The sequence below is a fragment of the Camelus dromedarius genome, chromosome 13 (assembly GCF_036321535.1).
Source record: "Camelus dromedarius isolate mCamDro1 chromosome 13, mCamDro1.pat, whole genome shotgun sequence".
In the NCBI taxonomy this organism is placed as follows: domain Eukaryota; kingdom Metazoa; phylum Chordata; class Mammalia; order Artiodactyla; family Camelidae; genus Camelus; species Camelus dromedarius.
In genome coordinates this window covers 66,703,529-66,730,990 of record NC_087448.1, presented here as the reverse complement: position 1 = coordinate 66,730,990, position 27,462 = coordinate 66,703,529, and the positions used below count along the sequence as shown (strand labels likewise).

At 48.7% G+C, this 27,462-nt stretch overlaps 1 protein-coding gene and 1 long non-coding RNA gene across 2 annotated transcripts; one reads left to right on the top strand and one right to left on the bottom strand.

The window, feature by feature from the left end:
- The first annotated feature begins 347 nt into the window (after positions 1–347).
- On the top strand, positions 348–4,749 carry PDX1 (pancreatic and duodenal homeobox 1). The gene is made up of 2 exons (XM_010977108.3): positions 348–750; positions 4,304–4,749. Exons 1-2 carry the CDS (start codon positions 348–350, stop codon positions 4,747–4,749), a joined length of 849 nt encoding a protein of 282 aa, XP_010975410.2.
- Positions 4,750–5,388: 639 nt separating this feature from the next.
- LOC135322792 (uncharacterized) lies at positions 5,389–25,660 on the bottom strand. The gene is made up of 3 exons (XR_010383703.1): positions 25,550–25,660; positions 9,464–9,571; positions 5,389–6,304 (listed from the first exon to the last, which is right to left on the bottom strand). It is a non-coding gene; the product is annotated as an uncharacterized LOC135322792 (long non-coding RNA).
- Between the last annotated feature and the right edge of the window lie 1,802 nt (positions 25,661–27,462).

Sequence of the window (27,462 nt, the reverse complement as noted above, 5' to 3'; positions counted from 1 at the left end):
TTTCATGTGTGCCTTACTCTGGAGCGTACTGCCAACTACACATACAGGTGTGTGCGGTAAACTCAGCTCAGAGAGAAAACTGATACATTCAGGTGCTCGTGGGTACCTGGGCCTGGCTTCTTAAGCAGTCAGCCAGGCCAATAATGGCCTCAGACTGAGCCACGTGGGGCACAGGGGAGCCTATGGCGCTGAGGCCGCCCGCCCGTCCCCGCCGGCAGCGGGTTCCCACTGCGAGCGGTGCCGAGCTGTCAAAGCAGAAGGGGTGGCGCCGGGAGCGGGAGCGCCGCACAGCTCCAAGACCCCGGCTCCAGCAACCTACTCCGGGTCGCCAAGCCCGGGAGGCAATCATGAATGGCGAGGAGCAGTACTACGCGGCCACGCAGCTGTACAAGGACCCTTGCGCATTCCAGCGGGGCCCGGCGCCGGAGTTCAGCGCCAGCCCCCCTGCGTGTCTGTATATGGGCCGCCAACCCCCGCCGCCGCTGCCTCCGTTCCCCGGCGCCCTGGGCGCACTGGAGCAGGGCAGCCCCCCAGACATCTCCCCGTACGAGGTGCCCCCGCTAGCAGACGACCCCGTGGTGGCTCACGTCCACCACCACCTACCGGCTCAGCTCTCGCTCCCCCATCCGCCCTCCGGGCCCTTCCCGGATGGAGCCGAATCAGGCGCCCTGGAGGAGCCGAGCCGCGTCCAGCTGCCTTTCCCGTGGATGAAGTCTACAAAGGCTCACGCGTGGAAAGGCCAGTGGGCAGGTAAGCCTGGCTCCCCGCCCCCTTTGTCCTCACCTGCTCTCGACCCGACTGCCCCTACCTCCAAGCACTCCCCAGGACTCTCTCCCAGTTCGCGTCCCCTGCCCCTAGGGATAACCCAGAGTCGGACTAAACCACTAAACCGTGCAGGGAGCTAACAAGGCTATCCTAAACAGAAGAGCTTCTCCGGTCCAATTTAGAGCATCTTCTCCAGTAGAAAGCTCCTCCTGGGAGCTTAAACCCCGTCCTTCCCTATACTCTGAAGTCCAGGAACCCACGCGCTCCCTGCCAGCCTAGGCCTGGCAGAGCTCAAGGCTCCAATCCTCCTCCAGCGAGGGGTCCACCCGCCCAGGGCTCCCGGGAGTGCACACTGAAGGAGTTGAGCAGGGCTTCGGGATGCTCCCGACCCGGCCTGAGCCCACCTTCAGAGCCCTGGGATCCTTCTCGCCTTGAGCCCGCTCCCTGGAGGCTTCATTAAAGAAAGCCAGGCCATCTCAAGGGCACCGAGTAGGTGCACCCAAGCTTGCCAAGTTGTCCAGCTGCCCCGTCTGGGTTAGGGGTGAGGTGGGGGGGCTCACCGCAAGGCCGAGGATGACCACTCACCCTCGGAGCCAGGCAGCTGAGAGAGGCGAAAGCGATGCTAGTTCATTTTTGAGCAAACAGAAGCGTTTGAAGGGCTCTCCTCGCGCTGCTCCCAGCGAGTCGGTTTGCGGAAGGAGATGCTCTCCTTACACAGAGAAGGCGCCCGGGGCTCAGGGAGGCCTCAAGGCGCCGGCGTGTAACGGACGGTCTCCCCGGACGGGGAGCTGGAGGGGGCTCCCAGGTCCCTCCCCTGCCCCAGCGGGTGACGAGTTCCGGCGCGGCCGCTGTCACCACTACACAGTGTTATCGCTTCCGTGCTGAAGCCGCTTCCAGTCGCACCTGCCCTGCAAATAGTTGACTTTTCTTTTCCTTCCAACTAACTGTCGGGACTCAGAGGAAGAGGCTGGAGCTGTCAGCCCCCCGCTCCTCATCCCCGCCACCCCAAGAGTCCTCGGCCCTGGTCTGCCAGGTCTGGCTGGCTTGCCTGACACTGACCCTGACACGGCAGGACTTTGGAGGGGGTATCTGGGCTCACCCAGGATCCCCGGGGCCCGGCTTTCCTCACTCTCGACGGCTGTGTGGGGACCGGGCAGGTCCTGAGGCAGGACAGGGCCCAACTCGGCTGCGTTCTCCTCCACTTCCGGCGAAACCCAGGGAGAAAGGGGGCCAGGTGCTGTGAGGCCCTCTTACTCTGCCTGCGCGCTGCCGCCAAAGGAAATGCGGGATTCTTGGGAGGCGGGAGGACAGCGCCCTTCGATTCGGGCAGCGGGACTCTCAGTCTGTAGTTTCCTACGGGAGCTGCTTCCCTCCAGGTCTCCCTTCCAGCTGTGCACTGCAGGCCAGGGTTCCCGAATTCCTGGCTCTCCTCACAGCTTCCTCAGGAAAAAGGCATGCAGGTTCTGAAAGAGCCTTTCCGAGGCGGGACAACTTCCCCACCCCCGCGGGTGTTAACCCCTGCTCCGATGGAGCTTGGGCTCGGGCAGACCGAAGGAGCCAGAAAGAAAAACCCGAAGGAAAATCAGCAACCTTGGAGCAGATGGGAGGGACCCTGGAAGGGTCTTGGGGCTGGAGAGCTGGGACCAGAGAGGCGGTTGTAACCCCTCTGACCCACTGCATGCTCAGCTCGTGGTGGGGTGGGGGGGCACCCTGGCAGCTGTCTGCAGCCTGCTGCGGTGCTTGCGGTCCTCCCTGGGGACTTTGGAAGGAGCCGAACTTCAAGGTCTGAACCGCCTGCCGCTCCTAGTGAGGTTTCATGCCCCTGGGGAGAATGAGATGACCAAGGGGCTTCCATTCATAACAGGGATATGAATACTAGTAATAGGGACTTTCAAAATTGTCAGCCTAAAAAAATGAACTGCACCAGCCTCATTGGCCGGCTGGTGCCTAAACGCCTCCCTCTGCGCCTCGGAGAAAGGTGCAGCCCCAGGGCCCTTGACATCCTCCCAACACCATCAACAACAGCCTCCATCCTCAACCTGTGTTCCCTGCCAACCTGGCACAGGGCCCCTGGGCTACTGGACCGAGGGCAGCCTCTCAGAGAACCTCAGTGAGGCCCGCGAAAAAGGGCCAGAGCCTCACAAGATTGTGGGTTGAATTTACAAAGTTTGGGGGACCTTTTAAATGTTCTTTTAAGGCTCCCTCGCTTCTCTCCCAAGCCAAGGAAGGCTTGGAAGTGTTAAGACTCTGAGAAGCCCCCAGAGAGCAGGACTCCACGGACTGGGGCCTGAGCTTCTGCCTTGGCTTCTGGCTGGCTCCTTTCCGCCTGGGTAGAAACCGGAGCGGGTTGTATCCAGTAACTAACCCTCCCCCCGAAACACACACACTCGCTTTTCAACTCTAGCCAACAGTCACGGGAGAAATGTCGCATACATTTGCTCTACAACAAGCCGACTCAGGCCTCTTCCCCATCTTTGGTGGCCCCTTACCGCCCCAGCGTCCACAGCCCTGGTGCCGTCGGTATTCCGCTCAGGAAAAGATCGGGACCTGGAGGCGCGCAGCCGTAAACACCGGGCCTGCGGCGCTGGTCTACCAAGCCAGGCCTGGCTGCTGCTTCCGCACGAACCGGGCTTGGGGCTCCTCTACCACCCCGCCAGTACCGCGGCCACCGGCGGGGCTCTCAGCTCCCCAGTGGGAGATCCAGGCTTCCTCCAGCCTCCCCTTCCACATCTGCCAGCATTTACGTCCCAGACGCAGAGGCTGGGGCTGACAGCGATCTTCTCCAGAGCTCAGAACAGTTTCCCTTCTCGCCCAGGGCAGGGGCTCAGCAGAGGGTAGAATGACAATTACAGAGGATTTACCAGCTCTTGAGTTGGGTCTGATTACAATATAACAATATATAGAGATAATATATAGGTCAGATATAACAATATGTCATAACCTCGGGAGTTTTATTAGCTCAAGGTTTTTCAAACTGAGGGTTGCACCCATTAGTCGGTCATGAAATCAATTTACTGGGTTGAGACCATTTTTTTAAAACGAAATAGTAACGTAGGAAAAACTAGATAGCATCATATGTGGTAAAGTTTAGTTTAATGTCCTAAATTTTTTGTATCAGTTACATATTGGTGTGTGAACTGGGAGATGATCTGAAATCTATTTTACCCAGGGTCATCTCAGAAAAGTTTCTTTTCTTAGTCCCGTATGAAAGGCATTTTTGCCTTTGTAGAATCCAATCAGTTTAGATATTATGTGCATTTTAATCAGTATCAACCCAAAATATTAAGTGAACTCATTCTAGAACCACTCGTTGACAGAGCCCGCACAGCTTCGGTCTTCAGGAAAAAGCAGTCTCACTAGGAAAGGGCTGCGTGCCCCAGACCGGGCTCTTGGACTGGGGGCTGAGACTCAGTGGCTGGAGAGGATCGGAGGGGTCCAGCGCTCCTAGGACTGGGGCTGAAGTGTTGGGCTGCGTGGGTCGGGGCAGACCGGAGGAGCCAGGGGTCGGGACCACATTCACGTGCTGTGTCGTCCGCAGGCGGTGCCTACGCGGCCGAGCCCGAGGAGAACAAGCGGACGCGCACCGCCTACACTCGCGCGCAGCTGCTCGAGCTGGAGAAGGAGTTCCTATTTAACAAATACATCTCCAGGCCGCGCCGGGTGGAGCTGGCCGTCATGCTGAACTTGACCGAGAGACACATCAAGATCTGGTTCCAAAATCGCCGCATGAAGTGGAAAAAGGAGGAGGACAAGAAGCGCAGCTGCGGGACCGTGTCCGCAGGTGGCAGGGACGCGGAGCCCGAGCAGGACTGCGCGGTGACCTCTGGCGAGGAGCTGCTGGCGCTGCCACCACCGCCGCCCCCCGGGGGTGCCGTGCCGCCCGCTGTCCCGGCCGCCGCCCGAGAGGGCCGCCTGCCGCCTGGCCTGAGTGCTTCGCCTCAGCCTTCCAGTGTCGCGCCCCTGCGGCCACAGGAACCCCGGTGAGAGATGGGGCTCCTCCCACCAGGTGGCTTCGACCCCTCGCAAAGGAGGGAGGAGCGGAGCTAGGACCCCGGGTGTGGACCACCGGTTCTGGTCCTTCGATGGGGCAGGAGCTGAGGGACCCACCGCAGACTGGAGGGGAGAACCCGCGCCGCGAGGCGCCTGTGTCTACTGGGGCGCGTAGCTGCTCTAACTTCTGGAAGGAGAAGAGACATTTTCTGTAATATCTGGGGCCTCTTCTGGTGACGTTGTTGGATTGACAACGTCTGCTGCCTGTTGCACAGGTCCCAGCACTCCAGAACCGTGGACTTCTTTAGAGAAAGCAACTCTTCAAAAGACAGCAGAAACTATACAAACTGCAACACTCCCCAACACGGCAGGCAAGCTGGATAGAGCGCCTTAACCTTCCTGGAAACAGCCATTTTCACTCCAGCCTCCACTTTAACGTTTAGAAATAATTGAAAGGAAATGTCAGAGGTTTCAAAGACCTAGTAAAATCAACGCCTGTGGACTAGAATAATCCTTCCTCTTTTTAAAATCTGTTTAGCGTAGTCACATACTTCACCCCCATCCTTCAACCTCCACCTCCTTCCTCTGGAGAAGAGAACATCTCGCAAGGGTGGCTGGGCAGCGGCAGGGCTAGGGTGTAGGGGCAGTGCCTGAGTCCCTGTACACCCCAACGTTTCAATACTTCCGAGAGGGCTAAGGGAGATGGACCTGGAGCAAAGGTTTTGGGTAAGAAAGGCAGCCCCTGAGCAATCACTAAACTGAAGATATGTGGAGCTTTCTATTCAGGATGTGGATTTAGTGCCTGGTCCCGGGGCAGAGAAGAGTATGTGGGAGGCAAGTAGGGTGACCTGACCCACCCTGGACATTAGTCTCAGGGCCAGTATGACTTCCACATCCTTAGAAATGATAAAAAGGTTGGTGTGTAGGGAGTATGGGTGGAAATGGTTACTTTTACTTAAAGTTTTAAAATTACCTAACAGTTCTTTACAAATAGGTCGGTGGTTTCCAGGTCAGTTGCTTGTTTCAGAGTCCGGGACTTGATTCAGGTGATGTGTATGAGAAATGTTTAATAAATATAGGCAACATGGAAAGAGATAAAATTTGATTCCTCTCGCTTGTAGCAAACTCTTCTTATGGTGCAATGATTCCAATTCATTTTCTAAAAATTAAAGCAGTATTTTTGGGGGGTACCAACCAGGGAAAACCTGGTAATTAAGACACCATCCTTGGGTTTTGGGTTGGGGCACCATATGAGCAATTTTGGGATGAATTTTGGGCTTTGTTTTGTTTTATTTTAAAGTCACTTCTGAAGATGAATTTCTTGGGCAATACAGGCCAGAGGCATCAGGGGTTTGGAGTGTCACTGGCTGTCACAGAACAGGTACAGAGCCAAAAGCTGCCGGCATGCACAAACCGGGGCAGGCAGTGACTCGAAGACCAGAGCCCTGCCACGTCTCTTCTTTCCTCCCAAATTGGCGGTCCTGGGTGAGACGTTTTCCTGTGGTTCTTCCAAAGGAGATGTTGCTTTGGGTGTCTCCACTCCTGGAGCCTGAGGGTCAAGAGTGTCTTGTGTTAGGGGCCAACAGGCTCTGACTTAGTGGGTTTCCAACCCCCGGGCCACCCTGCTGCTCCATGCAGCTCTTGGACCGGGGTCATAGCCCCTCTGGGTAGCACCTCCTAAACGCTCTAACCAGTTTCCGGACATCTGCTGAATCCCAAGAGTCGCTTATATTAATTTTTTTTTTTGAAATGAGACAAGAGGTTTTTGTTTTGTTGTTGGGTTTTGCTTTTACTTTTTGAGAAAGAGAGAAATCGAGTCATAACGTCCCTCCGAAAAGAAGGTTCTGTGGATCAGAAGGATCTCATCCATTACGTCTCACAAGGAAGAGGGGGCCCTTCCCTCGCAGCCTCTCCACACCCGCCTGGGCTCTGGAGTCTAGCAAATCTGCTTTTGAACCCCGCATCCTTCAAATACTGGCCCACGACCCTGATAAAACTACTCAACTTCCCAGTGTCTCGGTTTCCTCATCTGTAAAGTGGAGCTGAATATCACCTGATCAAGTGGTGCGGTTTAAACCAAAGAATACGCGTAAACAGCTTAATTCAGTGTCTAGAATCCATCCGCAAATATCAGCTATTGTTTTATGATCATCATCATTTTCAGAAGCCGCTGGGGAACTGTGGCTGCGGAGATTTTCCGGGTCTCCTTTGACAAATCCCCCTCACCCGTGACCTCCGCCGTCGCTGTGCCTCTGGTTCACACAACGACTGATCTTTCTTGAGCAAGTCCTAGTTTTACGACGCCATTCCCCATAAATAAAGTCCTCTGACTTCCCACAGCACCCTGCACCAGGTGAGGCTGTCTTCATCTTACTCAAGGGAAGCTGATGCTGGAGTGGAGGGACGACCTGCTGGAGCTCCGCCGCCCAGTTGGCCGAGGTGCGGAGACTTGTCCTCGGAGAACAAGGAGGACTTCGGGGCTCCACGGGGAAGCAGCCGCCCCCTCCGAGGCTCCCGAGACAACCGCTCCCGGGGCCGGGCTCGGCGGCGGAGGGCGCGGTCCTACTCCGGGGCGCGCGCCGCCTCCAGCTGAGCGTGCTGCGATCGCCGAGCTGGGCGCAAAGCGCGCCTGGGCCGCGGTCCGGGGCTTGGGGACCGTACCGCCGCGCACACGAGGCCCGGCTTTCAGTCGCGCCTCCCTGGGCTTTAATTACGCCCTCCCTGACCCGCCCCCCGCCCTTAACTACGAGGGCCCTGGAGTAAATCCCTGAATTCTCCGTAAAATGAGCTCAAAACGAGGATGGAATGAGACTATGTCCTTCGAGAGTTTACTACCAGGCCTGGGGCGTAGTGGCCAGGACACGTGGGGTGGGGGGTGGCGGAGGCGAGGTGGTGCTGCCAACCGAGGCCGGCCTTCCTGGGAGGCCCAGGGAGGCGGTGGAGAGCGAAGCCAAGTGGGCCTGGAAGGGAGGAAGGGGGCGGCCGTGCTCGGGCCGGGAGCCACACGGGGCCCCACCCGAGCGGAAGAAGCGTGGTGCAGCCCGTGGTCCCAAACCCTCCGGCCGCAGGGTCCAGGTCAGCCCCACAGGGCGACCCGAGTGAGGCCGGACCTGCGCGTCTCCAAGCCAGCGCCGCCACCCTCGGCCGACTGGCTGGCGGCCGCGAACCGGGCGGAGGAGAGCGGGCGCTCGGCACTCCCGGCCGAACACACGCGCGCAGTCCAGGCTCCCGAGTGACGAGGCCTAAACCATTAGACCGCCCTGAAGCCCGAAAAACGTCAGCTAGCCGGGCCTGGGGCAAGGCCTCCTTCTGCCAGTCAAGCGATGTCCAGGTGTCAAAACCCCAGAGGTGACCGCGGCACCTACCTCCCGGTGGGGCTGGCAGCCTCCCTCAGCTCTTCAGGCCGGCGCGCTCCTCACGCGGAGTGAACAGAGCCCCGCGGCCCTCGGACGCCCAGAGAAAGCGGCCTCGGCGCGGAGGGAGACCAGGGTTCCGGCCGACGCCGTGCGCAGTACGCCCGCGAGCGCGCGCCGCCGCAAGCGCCCCGCATCCTGGGGTCGCCGCCCGCGTCTCCGCCCCCACCCTCCACTCCCCAGAGGTCATCCACGCTGGACCGCAAGCCCCACCATTCCTCCTGGAATCTTCCATCCGCCGTGAGAGACGTTTGTGCCGTGCCGCTGGGCGCTGCTGGCGCGCCCAGATGAGGCAGAGCGCTCCACGCGCGCTGACGGCCGAAGCACCGTCCTGGCTCAGCCAAAGCCGCGGTCCCGGGATTTGGAAGAGCCCGCATGGGCTCCTCGCCACGCACATCCTCACGCAGAAGCCGTGGAGAGCGCGCCGCTGTGAGGCCGGGGGCCTCCTGGTGCAGAGCATCGTGTTACACAGTGCCAGGAACAGTGCGCGGCAAAGGCTCCTTTTGCGATTTATTTTTTCCTCTAGGTTTAACGGTTACTCCAAGAAGTTCTCACCTTAAGAGCTAAATTCATACCACGCAAGAACAACATCTGAGAGTTGGTTGGTGATGATTTCAGGTCCTGCTTATTGCTTTTAACGGATTTGGCATCTGTAATTCGCTTGCAACTTTCGATCTGGACTGGCGCCTGAGTGCATCCAGCAACGTTTATTAGGCTCTTACTTTGTGCCGGGCACCCCTGGAAACCGTACAGTGCTTACCCTGGAAGCTCTCAGTTTTTAAAAAGCCGATCACCTCGTCTCCTGATGGTCGCCACAGTCATGGGGATTGGATTGATTATGGGTGAATTTATCAGAGTATATAGGAGTCATTTAGGGTCCCCAAATTTCTCCTTTTTGAACAGCAAAGGCTGTTTTGATTTCCCAAATCATTTTTGGCCCCTGTAGTCTAGCGCTGTCACCTTCTCCATATCCTCTCCTTCAACTAATTCAGTTCAAAGCATTAAAGTTTGAATGAAATCTAAGAACTGCACTGCCCTTTCAAGTTGGTGAAACCTGCCTGTTTTTCCATTCCCAATCTCTCTCCCCCCACCCCTTCTCTTTCTCTCTAGATCGGTGTGTCTGTGTAGGTGTGGGTGTGTCTTAGGGTGGGCTTCTCTATCTTCATATGTCTGTGTTTTCCTGTTGGCCAGCGTGCATTTGTGTGCATGTGTTTAAGGTGTGTTTTATGTGGGTTGCCGTGGTGACAGTCATAAATGTGTATGCAGGGACCAGGGGCATCTTCATATATACTCACAGCCATCTCCCAAGTGCCTGATGACATTGCTGCTGATGAAAACTGTCCACTCGGGTAACTGTCTCAATTCCTTGTGTTGATACAATGTTTGAAGGCAGGAAACGCTATCTGCAGAAGAACACAAGTTGGAATTTTGGTAGAAGCTGGCTAATTGCTAAAGGATTGCATGATTGCATAAGGAATTAAAATTGTTTTTCTTTTGAAGAAAAAGTGTTCACAGCTGAGGTCTTTCATAGGTCAGCAGCGTTACCTGGAAACCTCCTGAAAATCAAGTACTTAGAAGGGTCAGAAGAGGGAAGTTCTGGGTTGACACTAAATCAAATTATATTCAAACCCATTCTGACAAGCTGGATGGAGCAGCAGTAAACCTGATAGGAAACTGAGACAGGGCAGCAGGAAGCAGAAAGGCTCCTCTGCAAAAGAACCGGGAGTGATGTAGCCTCTCAGCTGGCAGCCAGCCTTCAGGAAATCGCTCCACGTGGACAGCTGGAGCCGTGAGAAACGATCTGCCGGTGACTCCCAGTAGGAAGAAGAGGTACCAATAGCTGTCTTAAGAGTGAAAGTGACTGCTCATCTTTTGGACTACCTAGTGATAACCTGCCGAAGCCAGGTGCCCATATTAAAGTATGCTGTATTTATATATCATGAGATAGAATGGTAATACAATTTTATTCCTTTTTTATTAAAATTATTTTCTCTATTATGGAAATGCTGTGGCTGTTGAAAGCATAGACAGCTCCAACCTCAAGTGATATTTTGTAATTCACTTTCAAGTTGAATTGCTTAGAGTCTTTCCCTAAACATGGAGCATACAGACACGTTGCATATGTGTCAGATCACCAGCATGCAGTCAGCATTCTTGTCTGCATTACAGAATACACTGAACTCTCAGGTCTGGTCATAATTACACATATAAAAATTGTAACAATATTTTTGCTGGGAGCTGTTTATATTACTTGAATACATTCTATTATTTCCCCAAATTCTCAATGAGTCTTACTTCCAAGGGAATGAGAGTTTGAAAAATCGTTTCTTCTAATTATACATGCTCTAAAAAATTCAGATGTTTCACACGTCTAGATGCATCTGGAAATACTGCCAGTCTGAAACTGATATATTACATGGAATTATTTCTGCTTTGGTAGTTCTAAAAACACAATAAAATAGCCTCCAAGATTTAAGAACATTGAAAATACTGTATGACTGAATTTATTGCCATAAATAAATGCATGGTTTATTTCAGTTTAACATTGAAAGGCTAATTTTCTAGACCAGAAGTGCAATACAGGAGATTATTTCTCCTCTGGACGAGCAGGTCTTTCACAGACACACAAACACACAGACTTTGTAAAGCACAAGCCAACTCTCATGCCACCTGTTTTCCTCGTTCCGCATCCACTAGTAACTGCTCTTCCGGACTAGGGCAAGTAACGTAATCGCTTTGGGCCTGTCTGCTCACCTGTGAATTACCAACAGTGCCACCTCATGTGATTGCGTGACGGTTAAATAAAATAACGTACGTAAAGAGTACGTGCATGGGTGTTTGGGGTGGTTCCTCCAGAAACTGCGGTCTTTCTCATCCCCCTAGAGCAAGGACAGCACTTTGCTCAGTGGGCTTCAAGCGTGACAACAGTGATACAAAATGGGTGTGTGTGCGTTTTTTTCCCCCGGGGCCCTAGGTCCTTCCTCCCTCTGATGGGGGTAGCTAGGTCTTGTCTGGGTCTTCACAAGAGAGTGTCTGGGCTGAAAAGTCACCTTGGTGCTGACCAGGCAGGAGCAAAACCAAACCACCAACTCTATAAATTCAAGAGGCAAAAGCCAGTCCCACTGAAGTTACACTTCAAACAGCATTGATGTTTCAACTAGCTTTAGATGTAAGGCACACATGTTTCAAGTAACTTAAGGATCCTCTGATGACCAGCAATAGAAAGTCTCTTTACAAAGTTGACTTTTTTTAGGGGTCTTTAGGCTCCCAAGAATAGGTGATTGTCCCAGGACTCCCTTAGTAAGTCACTCCCTTAGATGTTACTGTGGGGCTAGGCCTGGCTGTGACTGCTACAAACCGCAAATAGCAGTGGCTGAAGAGTGAAGTTAACTTCCTTCCTACACAGAAGTCTGGAGGGAGGGGGCTCGGGACTGGACTATTGTTCCAGAGTCATCTGGGGCCCAGATTACTTTCCCTTCCCTTTCTGCTGCCTCTAACTTGTGCCCCTCATTTTACAGGCCCGTAGGGCACTCCAATATGACACCCACTTTCTAAGCAGCAGGAGAGAAGAAACAAGGAAAAAGTGTAGGCCCCTGTGATAAGGGTGGAATTTTAGTCCCTGTGAGATGTCCACATTGTCATCCCTTGAACCCGTGGGTATGTTCCATTACAGAACAAAAGGGACTTTGCAGATATAGCTAGGTTAGGGACCTTAATTTAATCTCGGGTTATCTGGTGGACCCAATCTAATCATACAAGCCCTTAAAAGCAGACTATGTTCACCAGCTGGAATCCAGGAGATGCAGCAGAGGGAAGAGTCAGAGGGATTCAGTGTGTGAGAGGATCCCATGTGCCACTGCTGGCTCTGGGATGCAGGGCCCATGTGCCAGGACTGGGGAGAGGCCTCCAGGAGCCAAGAGATGCCCCCACGTGACAATCAGCCAAGAATGAGGACCTCGGTCCTATAACCACAGGACCTGGATTCTGCCAGCAGCCTGAGTTCTGCCCAGAGCCTCCCTAGTAGAGCCCAGCTGGCCAGCAAGTTGATTCTGACCTTGTGAAACCTGGAGCAGAGAAACCTGCTGAGACAAAGGGGACCCCTGGCCTACAGAATCTGGGAGATAACACATTTGTGTTGTTCGGTGCTGCTGTCACTGAAGCAATAGAAAATGGAAACAGTCCCCTTTACTTGAGTGGCACTTGGAGGATGCTGCACCATGCCTGCTGACACTTCATTAACAGGCTTAGGTGCATGACAACACCCAGCAGAACAGCAGGCCTGAAGGCGCAGTCTTCATTCTGGGTGGCTGTTTTTCTAAGTAAAAATAGGAGGGGCAACATTGAAGGAGGAAGGGTAGAACGGATACTGGGGACAGCTAACAGCCCCCACCAATGCTACCAAGAGTCTGTGTTTAAAAAATTATACTCATAATTTGGCATCTTCTGCAAAAGTCATAGATGAAAACAATAGTCATTATCACACATAGCCCGGGCTACACATGGAGCCCACGTCCTGGGATTTAGTGCTGGAGGGAAGCTTGTTTGGACAAACTTGCCTGTTTGTTTTTATCAGACACTTGTTTGCCTTGTATGTCAGAGTGTTCAAAATTAAAATCGGTCTTCAGTTAGAGCTCAACTGTGTCTCTTATCCAGGCAAAGCATATTGAGGAAGGCTGAGATTTTTAGTCAGAAAAACTGGCTTTCACCCAATTAAAAAATGGGCAGAAGACCTAAATAGACATTTCTCCAAAGAAGACATATGGATGGCCAATAGGCACATGAGAAGATGTGCTAATTGTTAGAGAAGTGGAAATCAAAACTATAATGAGATATCACCTCACACTGGTCAGAATGGCCATCATTAAGTCTACAAGTAATAAATGCTGGAGAGGGTGAGGAAGAAAGGGAATGCTCCTACACTATTGGTGGGAATGTAAATTGGTGAACAGTTTGGAGGTTCCTTAAAAAACTAAAAATAGACTTACCATATGATCCCACTCCTGGGCATATATCTGCAGAAAACTCTAATTCAAAAAGGTACATACACTCCCCATGTTCGTAGCAGCACTATTTACAAAAGCCAAGACACAGAAGCAACCTAAATGTCCATTGACAGATAAATGGATAAAGAAGATGTTTTATATATAACATGTAATATACATATAGAATAGAATATTACTCAGCCAGAAAAAAGAATGAAATAATGCCATTTGCTGCAACGTGGTTGGACCTAGAGATTATCATAAGTAAGTCAGACAAAGACAAATATCATATGATATCACTTATATGTGGAATCCAAAAAATGATACAACTGAACTTATTTACAAAACAGAAAGAGACTCACAGAGATAGAAAACAAACTTATGGTACCAAAGGGGAAAGAGGGGGAGGGATAAATTAGGAGTTTGGGATTAACATATACACACTACTATACATAAAATAAATAAGATCCTATATATAAAATAGATAAGCAAGATAGAGCCCAGGGAACTATATTCAATATTTTGTAATAAACCTTAATGGAAAAGAATCTGGAAAAAGATATAAGCGTGTGTGTGTGTATATGTATGACTGTATATATGATTGAATCACTTTACTGTAAACCAGAAACTAACACAACATTGTAAATCAACTATAGTTCAATTGAAAAAAAAATTTTAAAGGAGAAAAATTGGCTTCCAGTTCTGCGTTCACTGTCCATCACTCTTCCGAACTGCATAGCAAATGACTTGGTCTCTTAAAGCCTGTCTTCTCATTGGTAAATTGTGGGAAATATCCACCTCACAGGATTGCTGTGTACAACAAGGTACTTCAAAAGTACCTTTGGTATGAAATGGGCCCTGAACGTTTTATGTCTTTATAAAACATTGTATCTCCCCATCCTCTAAATCAGTGTTTTTCGAAGAGGAGGTTGCAACCCATTAACCACTGATGAAGTCAGTTTAGTGGGTTGTTACCAGAATTTTAAAAAATAAAACAAAATAAAATAGCAAATATCAGAGCGCATTATGCATAGTGAGGTTAAGGATTGGTTCATGAAGCTTTTTCAGTTATATATGTATATGCCTAATAAGTCATTATATAAATATGTATTTCTACTTTAATTGCCATACAAAGTTTGGAAAACACTGTTTTAAATGGTGTTTGATCCTTATTTTAAGCCTTTTTTCTATGTGACAAATTTTCAATAAAATGTTTACTTCAGAATAGTTTTAAGCATTTTTGTTTTAAATGTCCTCTTTAGGGTGTGCCTGGAGTAGAAACCAACTCAAATTCTCTTTGGAGGGAGAAAGTTGGGCTGAAAAATGAAAGAGAAAGGGGAGGAGGGCGGTGGGGAGAGCTCATGTCCTCATGCGTATCCCAGTCCTCTGTGTCACACCACAAATCAGAGGTGATTGGGTCCCTTCACTCTGCCTTCCAGGACCACCTCAAATCTGTTTCCTCCTCCTCTGCTTCCCCACTGCCAGATTTTTTCTTACCCTCTTCCTTCCTCACAGGCTCCACTGCCATAGTCTAACTGGTCTCACTGCCTCCAGGACCCCCTTCCTCAGACCAACTCCTCACTGTCCTTCAGCCAGAAGGATCCTTCTAATATACGAATGTGGTCGTGCCTCTCCATTGCCCAAAGCTGTTCAGTAGCCTCCACCGCCTGAAGGTCAAGTCCAAATCCCCCAGCCCAGACCCTCCGGCCCCTCTGTCCTCTGAGCCCACGCGTATCCGTGCAGGTCCTGAAACCCACCTTGCTGCCTCTAAACAATGTTCTTTTTCTTTCTTTTTTTTTTTTAATTTAAAAATTTTTTAAGATAAGGAGAGATCAGGTTTGTTTGTTTGTTTTTTAATGGAGGTGCTGGGGATTGAACTCAGGACCTTGTGCATACTAAGCACACGCTCCACCACTGAGTTATACTCTCCTCCCTACTAAACAGTGTTCTTTGGCCTGACCCGAAGGGCCACCAGCTGACACTTCCTGTGTTTGCCTGCCCTCCCTTTGTCTCCCACCCTTCCTTATGTTGAGATTTACTGAGGAATAGCTATGCTGGGCTCTGGACCAGGCCCTAGTTCCTCCGTCAAGTCTACCAGCTGCTCGACCACTGGGTGTTCTCCATGGACCTTCCCTGACTTCTAGAGTGCCCCTCCATGGTAGCTGGTTCCTGAGACGGCCCCCAGGGAATCACGCCTCTCCGTCTCCACATCTTGGCATCGTCCCTGCCCACTACACCTGGGCTGGGCCTGTGACTCACCTTGACCGGAAATCTGCAGCATCACGGATGCTGTGCCGGTTCTGGGCCTAAAACTTAGGGGGGCCTAATAAGTGTGCTTTGGGGAGCCACCTTGCTGGCGAGACTACATGAAAAGGAGAGGCCCTGGGAGATCCGGGGAGAGAGGGAGGCCCTGCATCCCAGTGTCTCAGTGGAGCCTCTGGAAGCCCCAGCCACCGTGACAGCAATTCCACAAGAAGAGCAGGAGAACCGCCCAGCCAAGCCCAGTCAACCCACAAAACTGCGAGGGACACGAAGGCCCAGGTTTGGGGGTGTTGGCTGTGCAGTGGTAAAGCCCTGGCGCACCCCTCCCCCGGCCTGTGCTTTCCTCCTCCCTGCCGCCGCAGCACCTTCTGCGTTCGCACCCTTACATTCCTAACCACTTTGCATTGCCTTTCTCCTCTAATGGATAGTAAGTTTCTTAAGGGCAATCCTATTTATTTCTTTTATCTGAAAAGATTCAGTATGAAAATAGAAACCGCACGAGATATTCCAAGCAAAAGATGATTCAGCATTTACCAAGTCGTTGCCAGGCAAGCCGCCACTAGACGTTTGGCTGCAGGGTCATCTGACCACGGTGGTAATACCGAGCTCTGCAAAGGGCTGCCCCACGGCCAAGGAGACGATGGCTGAACAGCGGAATGTGGAATGTGGCCCCGGGAATACCCACATCTGCCAGAAACAGTCAGCTGCAGCTCTCACAGGAAGAATGACTTCTGCCTTCCTCCTGTCTTCCAAATATCACATCAGTGCATCTCACCCGCAGGACTTTAACTGCACCCCAGAGTCTTGCTACTAAGACTTCTGGGAATTGTAGATGTCAGCCTTCCAGCTAATGCCAAACAGGGGAGACGCTGGATGAGGTTAGAAATGGATGATGAGGGCCAATGGACAACACATGTGCGTTTCCAGCCTGTGACCCAATGCCCTGTAAGTAGTAAGTCTTCAGGACAGGCTTGTTGAATGGATGGATGAATACACAAATTAACTAGCTTATCAATCAGTCATTCTAGCCTACAATTATAGGTCTGTTAGGGACTTTTTCCTCACTGGATGCTGTGAAGGAAAAGGTGACTGTATGGTAAAAAAAAAAAAATATATATATATATATATATATGTATACACACACACACACACACACACACACACACACACACATATATATATAAATATTCCCAAAATGCAAAATCTGAGGGTGGAGCTGAGTCATGGCATGGGTGGACCTCGGGGTGGGGTGAATTTTGTAGGGCTGTCACTGCTGTTTGTTTGTGGAGCCTGTATCCCTGTCTTGCTATGAAAGTAAACAGGCAAATACAGAATCCATTTCAGGTGTTAACTTTTCAATCTGTCTTGAAAATGTAACCAATTTCTCCTGGAAGTAAGGAGGTTGCTTTTCCAAAGCCAGCCTTGGAGCTGATTCTGGAAACACAAAGCATGTTTAAAGAAAATAAATCAGCCACAGAGGCTCGATTCTTGAAAGCAGTCACGACTAAGGCCCACATTGACAGGTAAACTCCATGGCTTCACCTTGAACTTTATTTAACCTTGGAGGTTAAATAAATCACTTCACACGTACTATGTACTTATCCAAGCTGTCACGACAGTGCCCCATAGCTGTTGATTCCCCAGGGATGAGGACCAGAGACCAGAAATAGAAACTCAAGATTCCAGGTTTCTTTACTTAGTTTAGCCATTAACGAGTCCAGGCAGGTTAAGAGCTCGTTTTCAACAATGTTATTTTCACCATTTGTAAAATGCAGGTATTAGATGGGTCACCAAACAAATATTGGGCAAATCCCCACCAATTCCATTATCCTCATCCACCGCAGACTGAATATCTGAGAGGGTCGGTGTGACCACACGGCTCCCGTACACTTACAAAACACCCCCACGTGAGTAGTTCAGCCATTCATAAAGATTCTTTTTAAAGAAATTAACTGATCTTAGTAGGTTTTGTGGAATTTTTGTTATTTATTGACATTACTATTGTTAAGATCTTGTTGGTTTTTTTTTAAGAGTTCCTTCATAGGGGGAGCGTATAGTTGAGTGGTAGAGTGTGTGCTCAGCATGCACGGTCCTGGGTTCCATCCCCAGTACCTCCATTAAAAATAAATAAATTAAAACCTAATTACCTCCCCCCAAAAGTTTTTTTAAATGAAAATATGAAATTATAAAAAAAAAGAGTTGATTTACTTTTTTTTTAAAAGGCTAAACGAAACTATAACCGAATATTAATTAGTAGTTAACTCTGGCGACTGGAACTCGGTATTGGTTTACACTTTATGTTCTGCATAGTTTATATTTTTGACAATAGTAATGTCAATTTTAGCGTTAATAATACTATATTTAACGTTATTGTTGATTAACTATGAGTAGAGGGATTGCAGATGATTTTTAAATTTTTTTCTCATTTGAGCCTTACTTTATGTGGAGAAGAAAGGGGAGTGATTTACAGAATATTGACTAAATTGTTGCTTCTCCTATAGAAAGTACAACAAATGTATCGAGTTACAGCTGGGTCTGCTCTCAGATGTCCTAAACCCCTCTTCACCTCATTCATCATTGGCTGACCTGTGAGCTTCAACAATCAGAAAAAGGGCAGGGGTCAAACTGCACAGCACTTTGGAAGCTGTCAGACTCAGGATGCCCTCAGATGGGACAGGTCAAGGTCAGACTGCCTGGGGCGCGAAGGGGACAGCTCGGGGCTGTGAGAGTGAAGGGGCAGGAAGACACAGTCTCACCTGATTCCCGGACTGTGGAGTGAGTCACCTTTATGATAGGACTTCATGTGGTGTGATTCTTCACTACGGTTTTCTGTTTGATTTTTTTTGTTTGTTTTTATTCAATAAACTTGGATGAACTGCTTACTATTTACCAGACCCTGTGCCAATTACTGGGAATAGAAAGAGACAAAATATAGGATCCCTGCTCTCAAAAACTCATCATCTGTCATGTATAGTTAATAATGCTGTATTGTATATTTGAAAGACGCTAAGAGAGTAGATCTTAAAAGTCTCGTTGCAAGAAAAAAGATTGTGACCTTGTGTCGTGAGGGATTTTAACTGCACTTACTGCAGTGATCATTTTGCAATGTATGCAAACGTCAAATCATTATGTAGTACACCTGAAACTAACATAAAGTCACATATCACTTATATCTCAACTATAAAAAAAGCAAAAAGAAAAAGCCCATCATCAAAAGCAAGAATCAGACATTATAATACAGTGTAATATGTGCTTTAACACAGCTTTATGCAAAATGTTCAAGGAATACAGAGGAAGGAGACACTGAACCTGGGGGATTCAAGGGAATCTAGCAGAGTTTGAAGGAGGCAAGCTGGAGAGAGAGGGTGGAGAGAGGATGTTCTGTGCAGAGGACACTATGGACAAACCTGGAGGCCAGAAAGGGCGCAGAGAAGAGGCACCCAAGTAGCTCCCATATTCGTTTTGCAAGTATTGCTGCCATCAAATTACTACAAACTTAGTGGCTTTCAATGGCACAGATGTATTCTCTTACAGTTCTAGAGGTCAGAGGCCAAAGTGTTGGCAGGGCTACAATTTGTGGGAGGCTTCAGGGGAGTCTGTTCCCTGGTGTCTCCAGCTGCTGGCCGCCTCCACTACTACCCCTTCCTCCCACCGCTCCAAGTCTTGCTTCCATCACTGTTTTCCTATCCCCAGCTCTTATCAGAACCCCTGAGATGGCACTGGGCCTACCCGGATAATCCAAAGTGATCTTCGCCATCTCAAGATCCTTAACGTAATCCCATCTGCACAATCCCTTTGGCTCTGCAAGGCCACAGTCACAGGTTCCAGGATGGGCTGGCGATGGCGGGGGGCTAGGGCTCAGCCTGCCGCTTTCCCCTGAGGCTTTACCCGGGTTCTCCTGCCTGGACAGCTCTTCTCCCTCAGGTCTGCATGAGTGGCTCCTTCCCAGTTGCTGTGTAAACTTGGGCCATTAGCTTCACTTCTCATATTTTGGTCTCTTCATCTGGAAAATGGGGATAATAAGAGATCCAGCCTTGTCCATTTTTGTGACGCTAAAATGAGTTAGTGTATGGAAAATGCTCAGAGCAGAGCTGGATATAATAAGTTTCCAGAAGAACTAGACTTCTATTGTTATTGTCACCGTCACTGCTTTTATCACCGAGGTCTCTATTCCAACATCACTTCCTCAGGACCATCTTTCCTGGCCACCCTACCTAAAGTAGTCCCTCCAGTGACCCTCTACATATCTCTTTGTTTCTTTCTTTCTTTTGTTCATAGTAATGATCACAAGCACATGAAATTGCCTGTGACGTGTATTTATTTATTTTCTGCTTTTCCTCCGCCTCCCTCACTAGAATGTGAGACGTAGGTTTCACGCATCACAGATTCCCCTGCACCTGACACTTGACACATGGTGACCTGCAGTAAACATCTGTGAATGAGCATATCAAACTCCCTAGCCCTACATCATCCAATAGAGTAGCCACTGGCCGCACACGGCTACTGAACACTTGAAATCTGGCTAATCCAAACTGAGATTTGCTGGACATGCAAAATGCACATCAAAGTTAGAAGACTTTGGGTGAAAACAAAGAGTGTTAAATATCTCATTAATGATTTTCATATTGTTTGCATGTTAAAATGACAATAATTTAGAGATATTGGGTTACATAAAACATATTAACATCAATTCCAGCTGTTTCTTTTTACTTCTTAATTTAAAACATTTAAATTTTTAAAAAGTTAAATTGCATATCTGAAAAATTTAGAATACCCTTACTAGTGGTTGGGGGGAAGGGCTTCACTTTCAATAATTTATATTCCTGATGGTTTGTATTTTTCACAATCACTGCCACATTTGGACTAAAAAAGACATAATTTTTAAATAAATTAATAGAAATTTGCAAAAGTTCCTTAAATTTGTTCATTATGAATGTCATTGTTCAAGTCCTAAAACTGAAGACTCTACTCCTGAGGGCTGCCAGGCGTGGACCTCACACCTCTCACATCAACCATGACGAAGTTCCACTGTCCAAGACAGCCCACTGCATCTCCCTCCTTTTGACCTATGATTCTGGGATGTGCTAAGCCAAACAAGTGCCCAGGGAACTATAGACAGAGTTTCCATGTTTCTTTTCCATGTACTTCCTTTTTCCCACTTGACTTTCCTCCTGTAGGCTTATCAGCACTGTAAGACACAACAGAGTCCTGTGCTTGACAGCTGCTCAGTAAACAGGGAAAGATTCACCGAAGGAACGAAGGCCCGAAGGAATTCAATGCAGCCAGCATCTCCCTCCTTCCCATCCTGTCATGCTTCTGACTGGTTTTTCATTGTTAGGTTACAATTTCCCAATGGATTCACTTCCTTCTTTCTTTTGCCTCCCCTGATGCCAATAGCTTCCGTGGATTTCTTTATACTTTTCATTTTATTTATCACTTTTACTCTCTGATCCTCTTTAACATGGTTCCTGGTGAAATTTCAGGAGCCTGCTTGGATTTTCTTTCAGTTAAGAGTTACAGTCATGTTCTCAAAATAACTCTTCATATGTAAAGCACACTTCCATTTACCATTCAGCTCAGAAAGGGGGACTATACGTATTATTATGAATATATATATACACTATGATGATATAACCAACAAATCAGAATGTAGACTTCCCCATGGGACAAACAAACCTGTTTTCTTCAACAACTAAACTGTAAGATTAAAAAAACAAAGAGATTGAGGCTCTGAGGTCTCTCTACCATAGATTAATAAAGCCGTAAGAGACATATCAACCAATAATAATTTGTGAACCATTTTTGTACCCCATTAAAAAAACAAAATTATAAAATAAAACATTTACAAGACATTTGTGTCATTTATGAGACAATTGTTACTTTGAACACAGACCATTGCTGCATAACAGCCTCATGGGGGCGCAAGGTAGAGAAAGAAGGGCATCTCTCACTGCTCGTCCCTGTCCCAGCTGCTGACCCACAGAACCCATAAACATAGTGAACTAGTTGGCGTCTGAGGTGGTTGGCTACACAGTAGTAAATTATAGGAACAGAATGTGCGACCTGGAAGTAGGTTACTGCCATAAAAATGCCTCAAGTGTGTAATTTGTTTGGGGACTGGCTGGAGGGGAAAAGCTGATGGTGAAGGATTGAATAGAATGAGGAAAACGTTACTGGATGCTAAGGAAAGGAGATCTGTGTTATGTGTTGGCAGAATGTTGGTCAACACGGTCACCGGTGGTAACATGGAAAATAGGAAATGTACTTAATAAACTCAGTAATCCGACAGAGGAGATTTCTGGACCTGGGAGCCTTCGAATTTAACTGAAGAAAGTCAGGTTAACAGGAGAAAAAGAACACACATTTTGTTAATATTTTACCTGCATGGGAGTTCACAGAAAAGAAGTGAAACTCAAAGGAGTGACTAGACTCAGGGACTTATAAACCATTTTAACAGAGAAAAGGAGGTTTGGGCTTTGAGAAATGATAAATGTGGAAAGTGACTAGGAAATAAATGAGGAAACAAATGGAAGATGCAGTTACTTTAGTAAAGTGTGTCTATGCAGGCTCATCTTAGTGCTGGCTCTCCACCTCCAGTGATAAAAGTTGCTCTCCAGAAAACTCTAATTCAAAAAGACACATGCACCCCAATGTTCACAGCATCACTGTTTACAACAGCCGAAACATGGAAGCAACCTAAATGTCCATCAACAGATGACTGGATAAAGAAGTTGTGGTATATCTATACAACTGAATACTACTCAGCCATAAAAAGAAGGAAATAATGCCATTTGCATTATTTGCAGCAACATGGATGGACCTACAGATGATCATACTAAGTCAAGTAGGTCATACAGAAAAAGACAAATACCATATGATATCATTTATATGTGGAATCTTAAAAAATGATACAAATGAACTTATGTACAAAATAGAAACAGACTCACAGATATAGAAAACAAATTTATGGTTACCAAAGTGCAAAGGAGGGGAGAGCTAAATTAGGAGTTCGGGATTAGCAGATACAAACTACTATATATAAAATAGATAAACAACAAGGTCCTACTGTAGAGCACAGGGAAGTACCTTCAATATCTTGTAACAACCTATAATGAAAAGGAATCTGAAAAAGAATGTATATGTATGTGTATATATATGTATATATACATACATAAAGAATATATATGTATATATAAAAAACTGAATCACTATGCTGTACACCAGAAAGTACCGCAACATTGTAAATCAACTATACTTTAATAAAAGATAAAAAGTTCCTCTCCAGTTCCTGGTACAGGAGAGTGGTGATACCTTCACAAAGGGAAATGTATGCCCTACTTTTAGGCAGGAAAGGGAAAGACAGAGCACTCTCTCTGGATCTACTGACTCTCAGTTGCCTACAGCTCAAGGCAAAGTGGCACATTTTGAGACGGCACATTCTGGACCTCTTCAGCCTTCCAAGGATTTTAGGGCAGGCCTTACAAACAATCTCTAGTAAACAATAGGGCTTCTAAAAATCTTCAGGGAATTGCTGCATAACAGCCTCATGGGGGCGCAAGGTAGAGAAGGCCTTCTCTCAAAGGCTTTATCTAATAGAATGGATTTTTAAAATCAGTTGCAACATAAGAAATCCACAAAGATGTTACGGGAATTATATCAGCTTGAATTAGAGGAACTGAAGGTACAAAATGAAATGAGGCCTTTGGCTCCCCAAACTTAGGCAGAAAACAGGCTGAAAAAAATTATAGTCATTGACTACATTTTATGGAAAAAGGAAGGAGGATTCAGAGACTTGGAACAAAGGCCCAGAGGACAGAGGGAAAAGTCCCAGATAGTTACTCCCAGGGAGAAGGACAGAGTCCTAATCAATAAACAACATATGCTTGGATGGAGTTCAAAATTAATATAAACCAGTGACTGCTCTGCATTTCTGTTTTCTCCACTTTAGAACAGGAATATCTACAGCGTGTATCCCGTACTTGTCCCGCTGTTGTATGCTGGGTTTACCTGAGGGAGGAGTGGCGGGAAGCTTGTCTCTTTCATTCAACAGCTTTCAGATCAAGTGGAACCAAACCCAAAGAGCTTAAGTCAAGGAGCCTAACATCCACCTGGACCTGATTTGTATTAGGAGACCCTGTAACCTGAGCCTAAGCCCAATGCCTTAGTAAGTAAGATAAACTTTAAGGAGGGGAGAACTTGGATAGGGAGAATGTGAATAATTTGTGGGCATGGAACTATGACAGTTTTACAGCTTGGCAGTTTTAAAATACGGTGCAAGTTTTTTGACATCCTCCCATAGAGAGGTGGATTTCTTCCTTTCCTCTTGAATCTGAGAGGATTTGTCAATGCTTCAATCAATAAATGGAAAGTGAAAGTGGCATTACATGACTTCTGAAGGTAGGCCATACAGCTTCCCTCTGGCTCACTCAGAACACAACCTTTCAGAGCTCTGAACAACAATATAAACAGTCCGACAGCCCTGAGGCGTCCATGCTATGAAGAAGCCCAAGCCACATGAAGAGGAAGGAACTCTGGTTAACAATCTCAGACAATCCTAACTTTTGGCTCACTGCAGCCTAGACACCAAGTACATGAGTAAAGAAACGTCCAGATGACTTCTGCCCCAGCAACTCAAGTCTTCCTGAGGGTGCAGACACTGGAGTGGAAACAAGTCATTCTTGCTGTACCTTGTCCAGATTCCTGACCCACAGACTCTGTGAACTTAAGGAGATACATGTTATATGACACTGAGTTTGGACTTGTTTGTTAAGCAATAAAAACACCACTAGATCCGTTTTCCTGTGGCTGCTGGAACAAGTGATCACAAATCTGCTGGTTATAAAACAGCATGTTTATTCTCTCACAGAGTGGTTAAAATGGCACGGTATTTGATATCAGAAAGGCCTGGATTATAATCTATCTTACAGAGATAGATGTTGGTTTTTGCAAAGATTAAATGAAATCATTTAAGCTAAAGAATCAAGCACAAGACCCAGGATGTGTAAACATTTCATTTCTTTTCCTTTTGTTTAATAGAAAATAATAGATTCAAGCAGATCACAAAAAATGCAAATGTCAAAAAATATGAAAATATGCTCAATCTGCTTAGTAATTACAGAACATTAAATTAGTCACCATTCACTAGTTAGTCCATCAGATTAACAAAAATTTAAGCAATAACCTCTAGTGCAAAGAGGCCATGAAGAAAGGAGAACTCACTTATAGGCACCTGTGCGGTAGTGTGAATTGCTAAACCTTTTTGGAAAACAATAACTATATTTATTAAAGTTAAAAAATGAAAAAAAGTTTTAAAATGAGCATTTTCTTTGACCTGGGAGTTCCAATTTGAGTAATCTATCCCTTAAAAATACAAACACACAAAAGGATACATGTAAAAAGATGTTTACCTTCATACCACTTATAATAGCAACAACGTGAAAATCCATCAATAGGGAAGTGGTTGAATAAATGTTTATTTTCAGTCTCTACGCACTAGCATGTGACCTCCCCAAGAGCAAAGGTTTTTATCTGTGATCTTAATGCTGTTTTCCCAGCACTTAGAACATAAAAAACATTCAAAGAAATTGTTGAATAAATGAGTGAGTAAAATTCTGGTGTATCCAAATTTGTAAAACGCAGTGGCCTTCAAAGAGTCAGTTGGATTTATACATAATGACCTGGAGAAATGCCCATGATATATTAACTGATAAAAGCTTCTTCTTTTTTTTTTTTTTTTAAGGAGAGAGACAAAGGAAGAGGAAGATAATATGTGATACATGTTTGTATTAGCACAAAAAAATTCTTGGAATGATATGGACCAGGGTGTTACCATTGGTATCCCAGAGGTATGAGACTGAAAGAATGGGGAAATTTTCACTTTTTCCACACCTCTGCATTGTTTAAATTTGTTGGAAGGAATTGTTCGTGGACGCCCTCCGCTTGTGTTCGTACAAGCTTAAACCAAACCAGGCTTTGCTATGGGAAAGGAGCCTGTTGCAGTCTTCTGCCCCCGCGTTAGGAAAAAGTGTCCTTGCATTACTGGTTTGCTGCCTTTTAAATGTTTGTGTTTGTTGAACAGTTCACGGCGTTCCCAGTGAGTTTTGCTCCCTCCCCACCACACCGCCCCAACACACACACCTCTCCCGAGGCTGCTCGGCCGGTCCCCTTCCCGCGGGTATCTCTCCCGTCCAACCTGCTGACTCCTGCGCGCTTATCTCCCCGGGGCTCTGCAGGCGGAGCCGCGGCGCGGGCGGGCGCCGCCGCCGCCGCCGCTGCAGGGCAGCCACCGTGTGCACGCCCGACCTTTGCCACTTGCCGCGCTCACGTGGACTGGAGGAGGATGTGGTTTACAAAGTCGTGGCCCAAGGCTTCTTACTCCAGCGTCCTTATTTCCCAAGGGGGCCCCAAAGCACAAGGCTCATCTCCAGTTTTAGAAAGAATACCACAGGAGGGGGCTGGGCTTAGAGGAGGAGGGGGCGAGAGGGGAAGATGAGGTTTGAAGTACCTGCCCGGCGCCTCCACCACTATTAATATTAACTTTTATTAAGACTTGGCCCCTCTCTCCCCGGGGCTTCTCATAGCCGGAAGTCCAGGGCAGTGGTGCAGGGAAGGGAATTGGCAGGAAGAGAAAACCCTGAGTAAATTATTTAGCCGCGCGACGAGATTAAGAGTGATTCCGCCCTCCTCCCCTCCCTACATCCCCCAAAGTGGGGCCAGGTTGGGAATCAGCCCTCAAACCGCCACTCATCCTTTAAGCTGGACAATATCTGGAGTCTGGTGAGGAGCAAACCAGGAAGACGTTTGTCTGCGAGATGAGGCGCGAGGGCGGCGGGCACCCAGCGGGCGCCTCGGGCTCTGGGGGATGTGGCCTCTGCGCCGGCCTCGCCTTCTGGAGGCTGTGCAGGGAGGGGGCTGGGGGCGAAAGTGCCAGAGAGCGGCCGGGAGAGGCAGAAAGATGTGGGATCTTTTGCCCAAAGTGCGAGGCGACACCCCCTGCCGTGGACTCCGGCTCCCTGCCCTCCGCGGGGAGGCGAGAGAAGCAGCCGAGGGGCGCGGGCTCTCCCTGGGGCCGCTCTTGCCGTCCCTGCCGTACCTCCCGCTTCACGCCCTGCTGGTCTCGGCTTTCGGGTCCGTGGACCGTCGGGGCCCCGGCTGCTCCACCAGAGCAGCAGCGCCGCCTGCCGGGCACCTGGCGCTAGCGCGGCCGCGGGCGGGGCGGGGGGGAGTGGGGCCGAGCGCCGAAGCTCCCGCCTGCCCTTCAAAGTCAAGTCCCTCCCGCCCGGCTGCTGCAGCCGCCGCCCGGGGCGCTCAGGCCGGACGGTGGAAGCCGCTGCCCGCTCTCCTCGCCCGGGCCCGCCGGCGCCTGGGGACCGAGCTCTTGGCACCTACCTCCCCTGCCCATAGCGGGGCGCGCCGGTGAGAGTCAGAGTAATTTGACTGTAATGACAAAAGCAACTGTGGCAACCAAGCTGCTCCGAGGAAGAAAAGGAACGTGCCTGGGATCTGGAGGCGCGACTTCCGGGGCTCCCCGCCGGGCTGGCGCGGCGGCCGCGGGGGCCGTGCTGAGCTCCCACCTCCGGAGGCGCCAGGCCTCCGCAGAGACGAGCGCGGCCTTCCGTCCGCCCGGCGCGGCATCCGAGGGCAGGAGAGGGGCCACACCTGCGCCCAGACGCCGCCGTGCGCTCCTGCGGCTCGTGGCGCTGGCCTCTTCCCGGATGGCTGGGGCCGCACGCAGACGCCGCCGAGCTCAATGCCAGGCCGAATGCTTCCCCCAGGCTTGATGAGACAACTGGTCTATTTGGGCACGGGCCAAATTTGCTTTCCTTTTTCTGTCTAAAAACATTCAAAGACTCAAATCCAGGCAGTAGTTTCTCTGAGACAGAGGTATGAGGTGGGAATAAATTTAACGTTCCCGCAAAGGGAGCACCTTGCTGCTTGTCTGTTTTGTTTGGTTTTACATTTGCAAAAGTAGCGCCCAGCTTTATTCAGTAATTAATACCAAGTCCATCTAAAAATTTACTCCCTGAACAGCTTCAGATGGCACGATCATA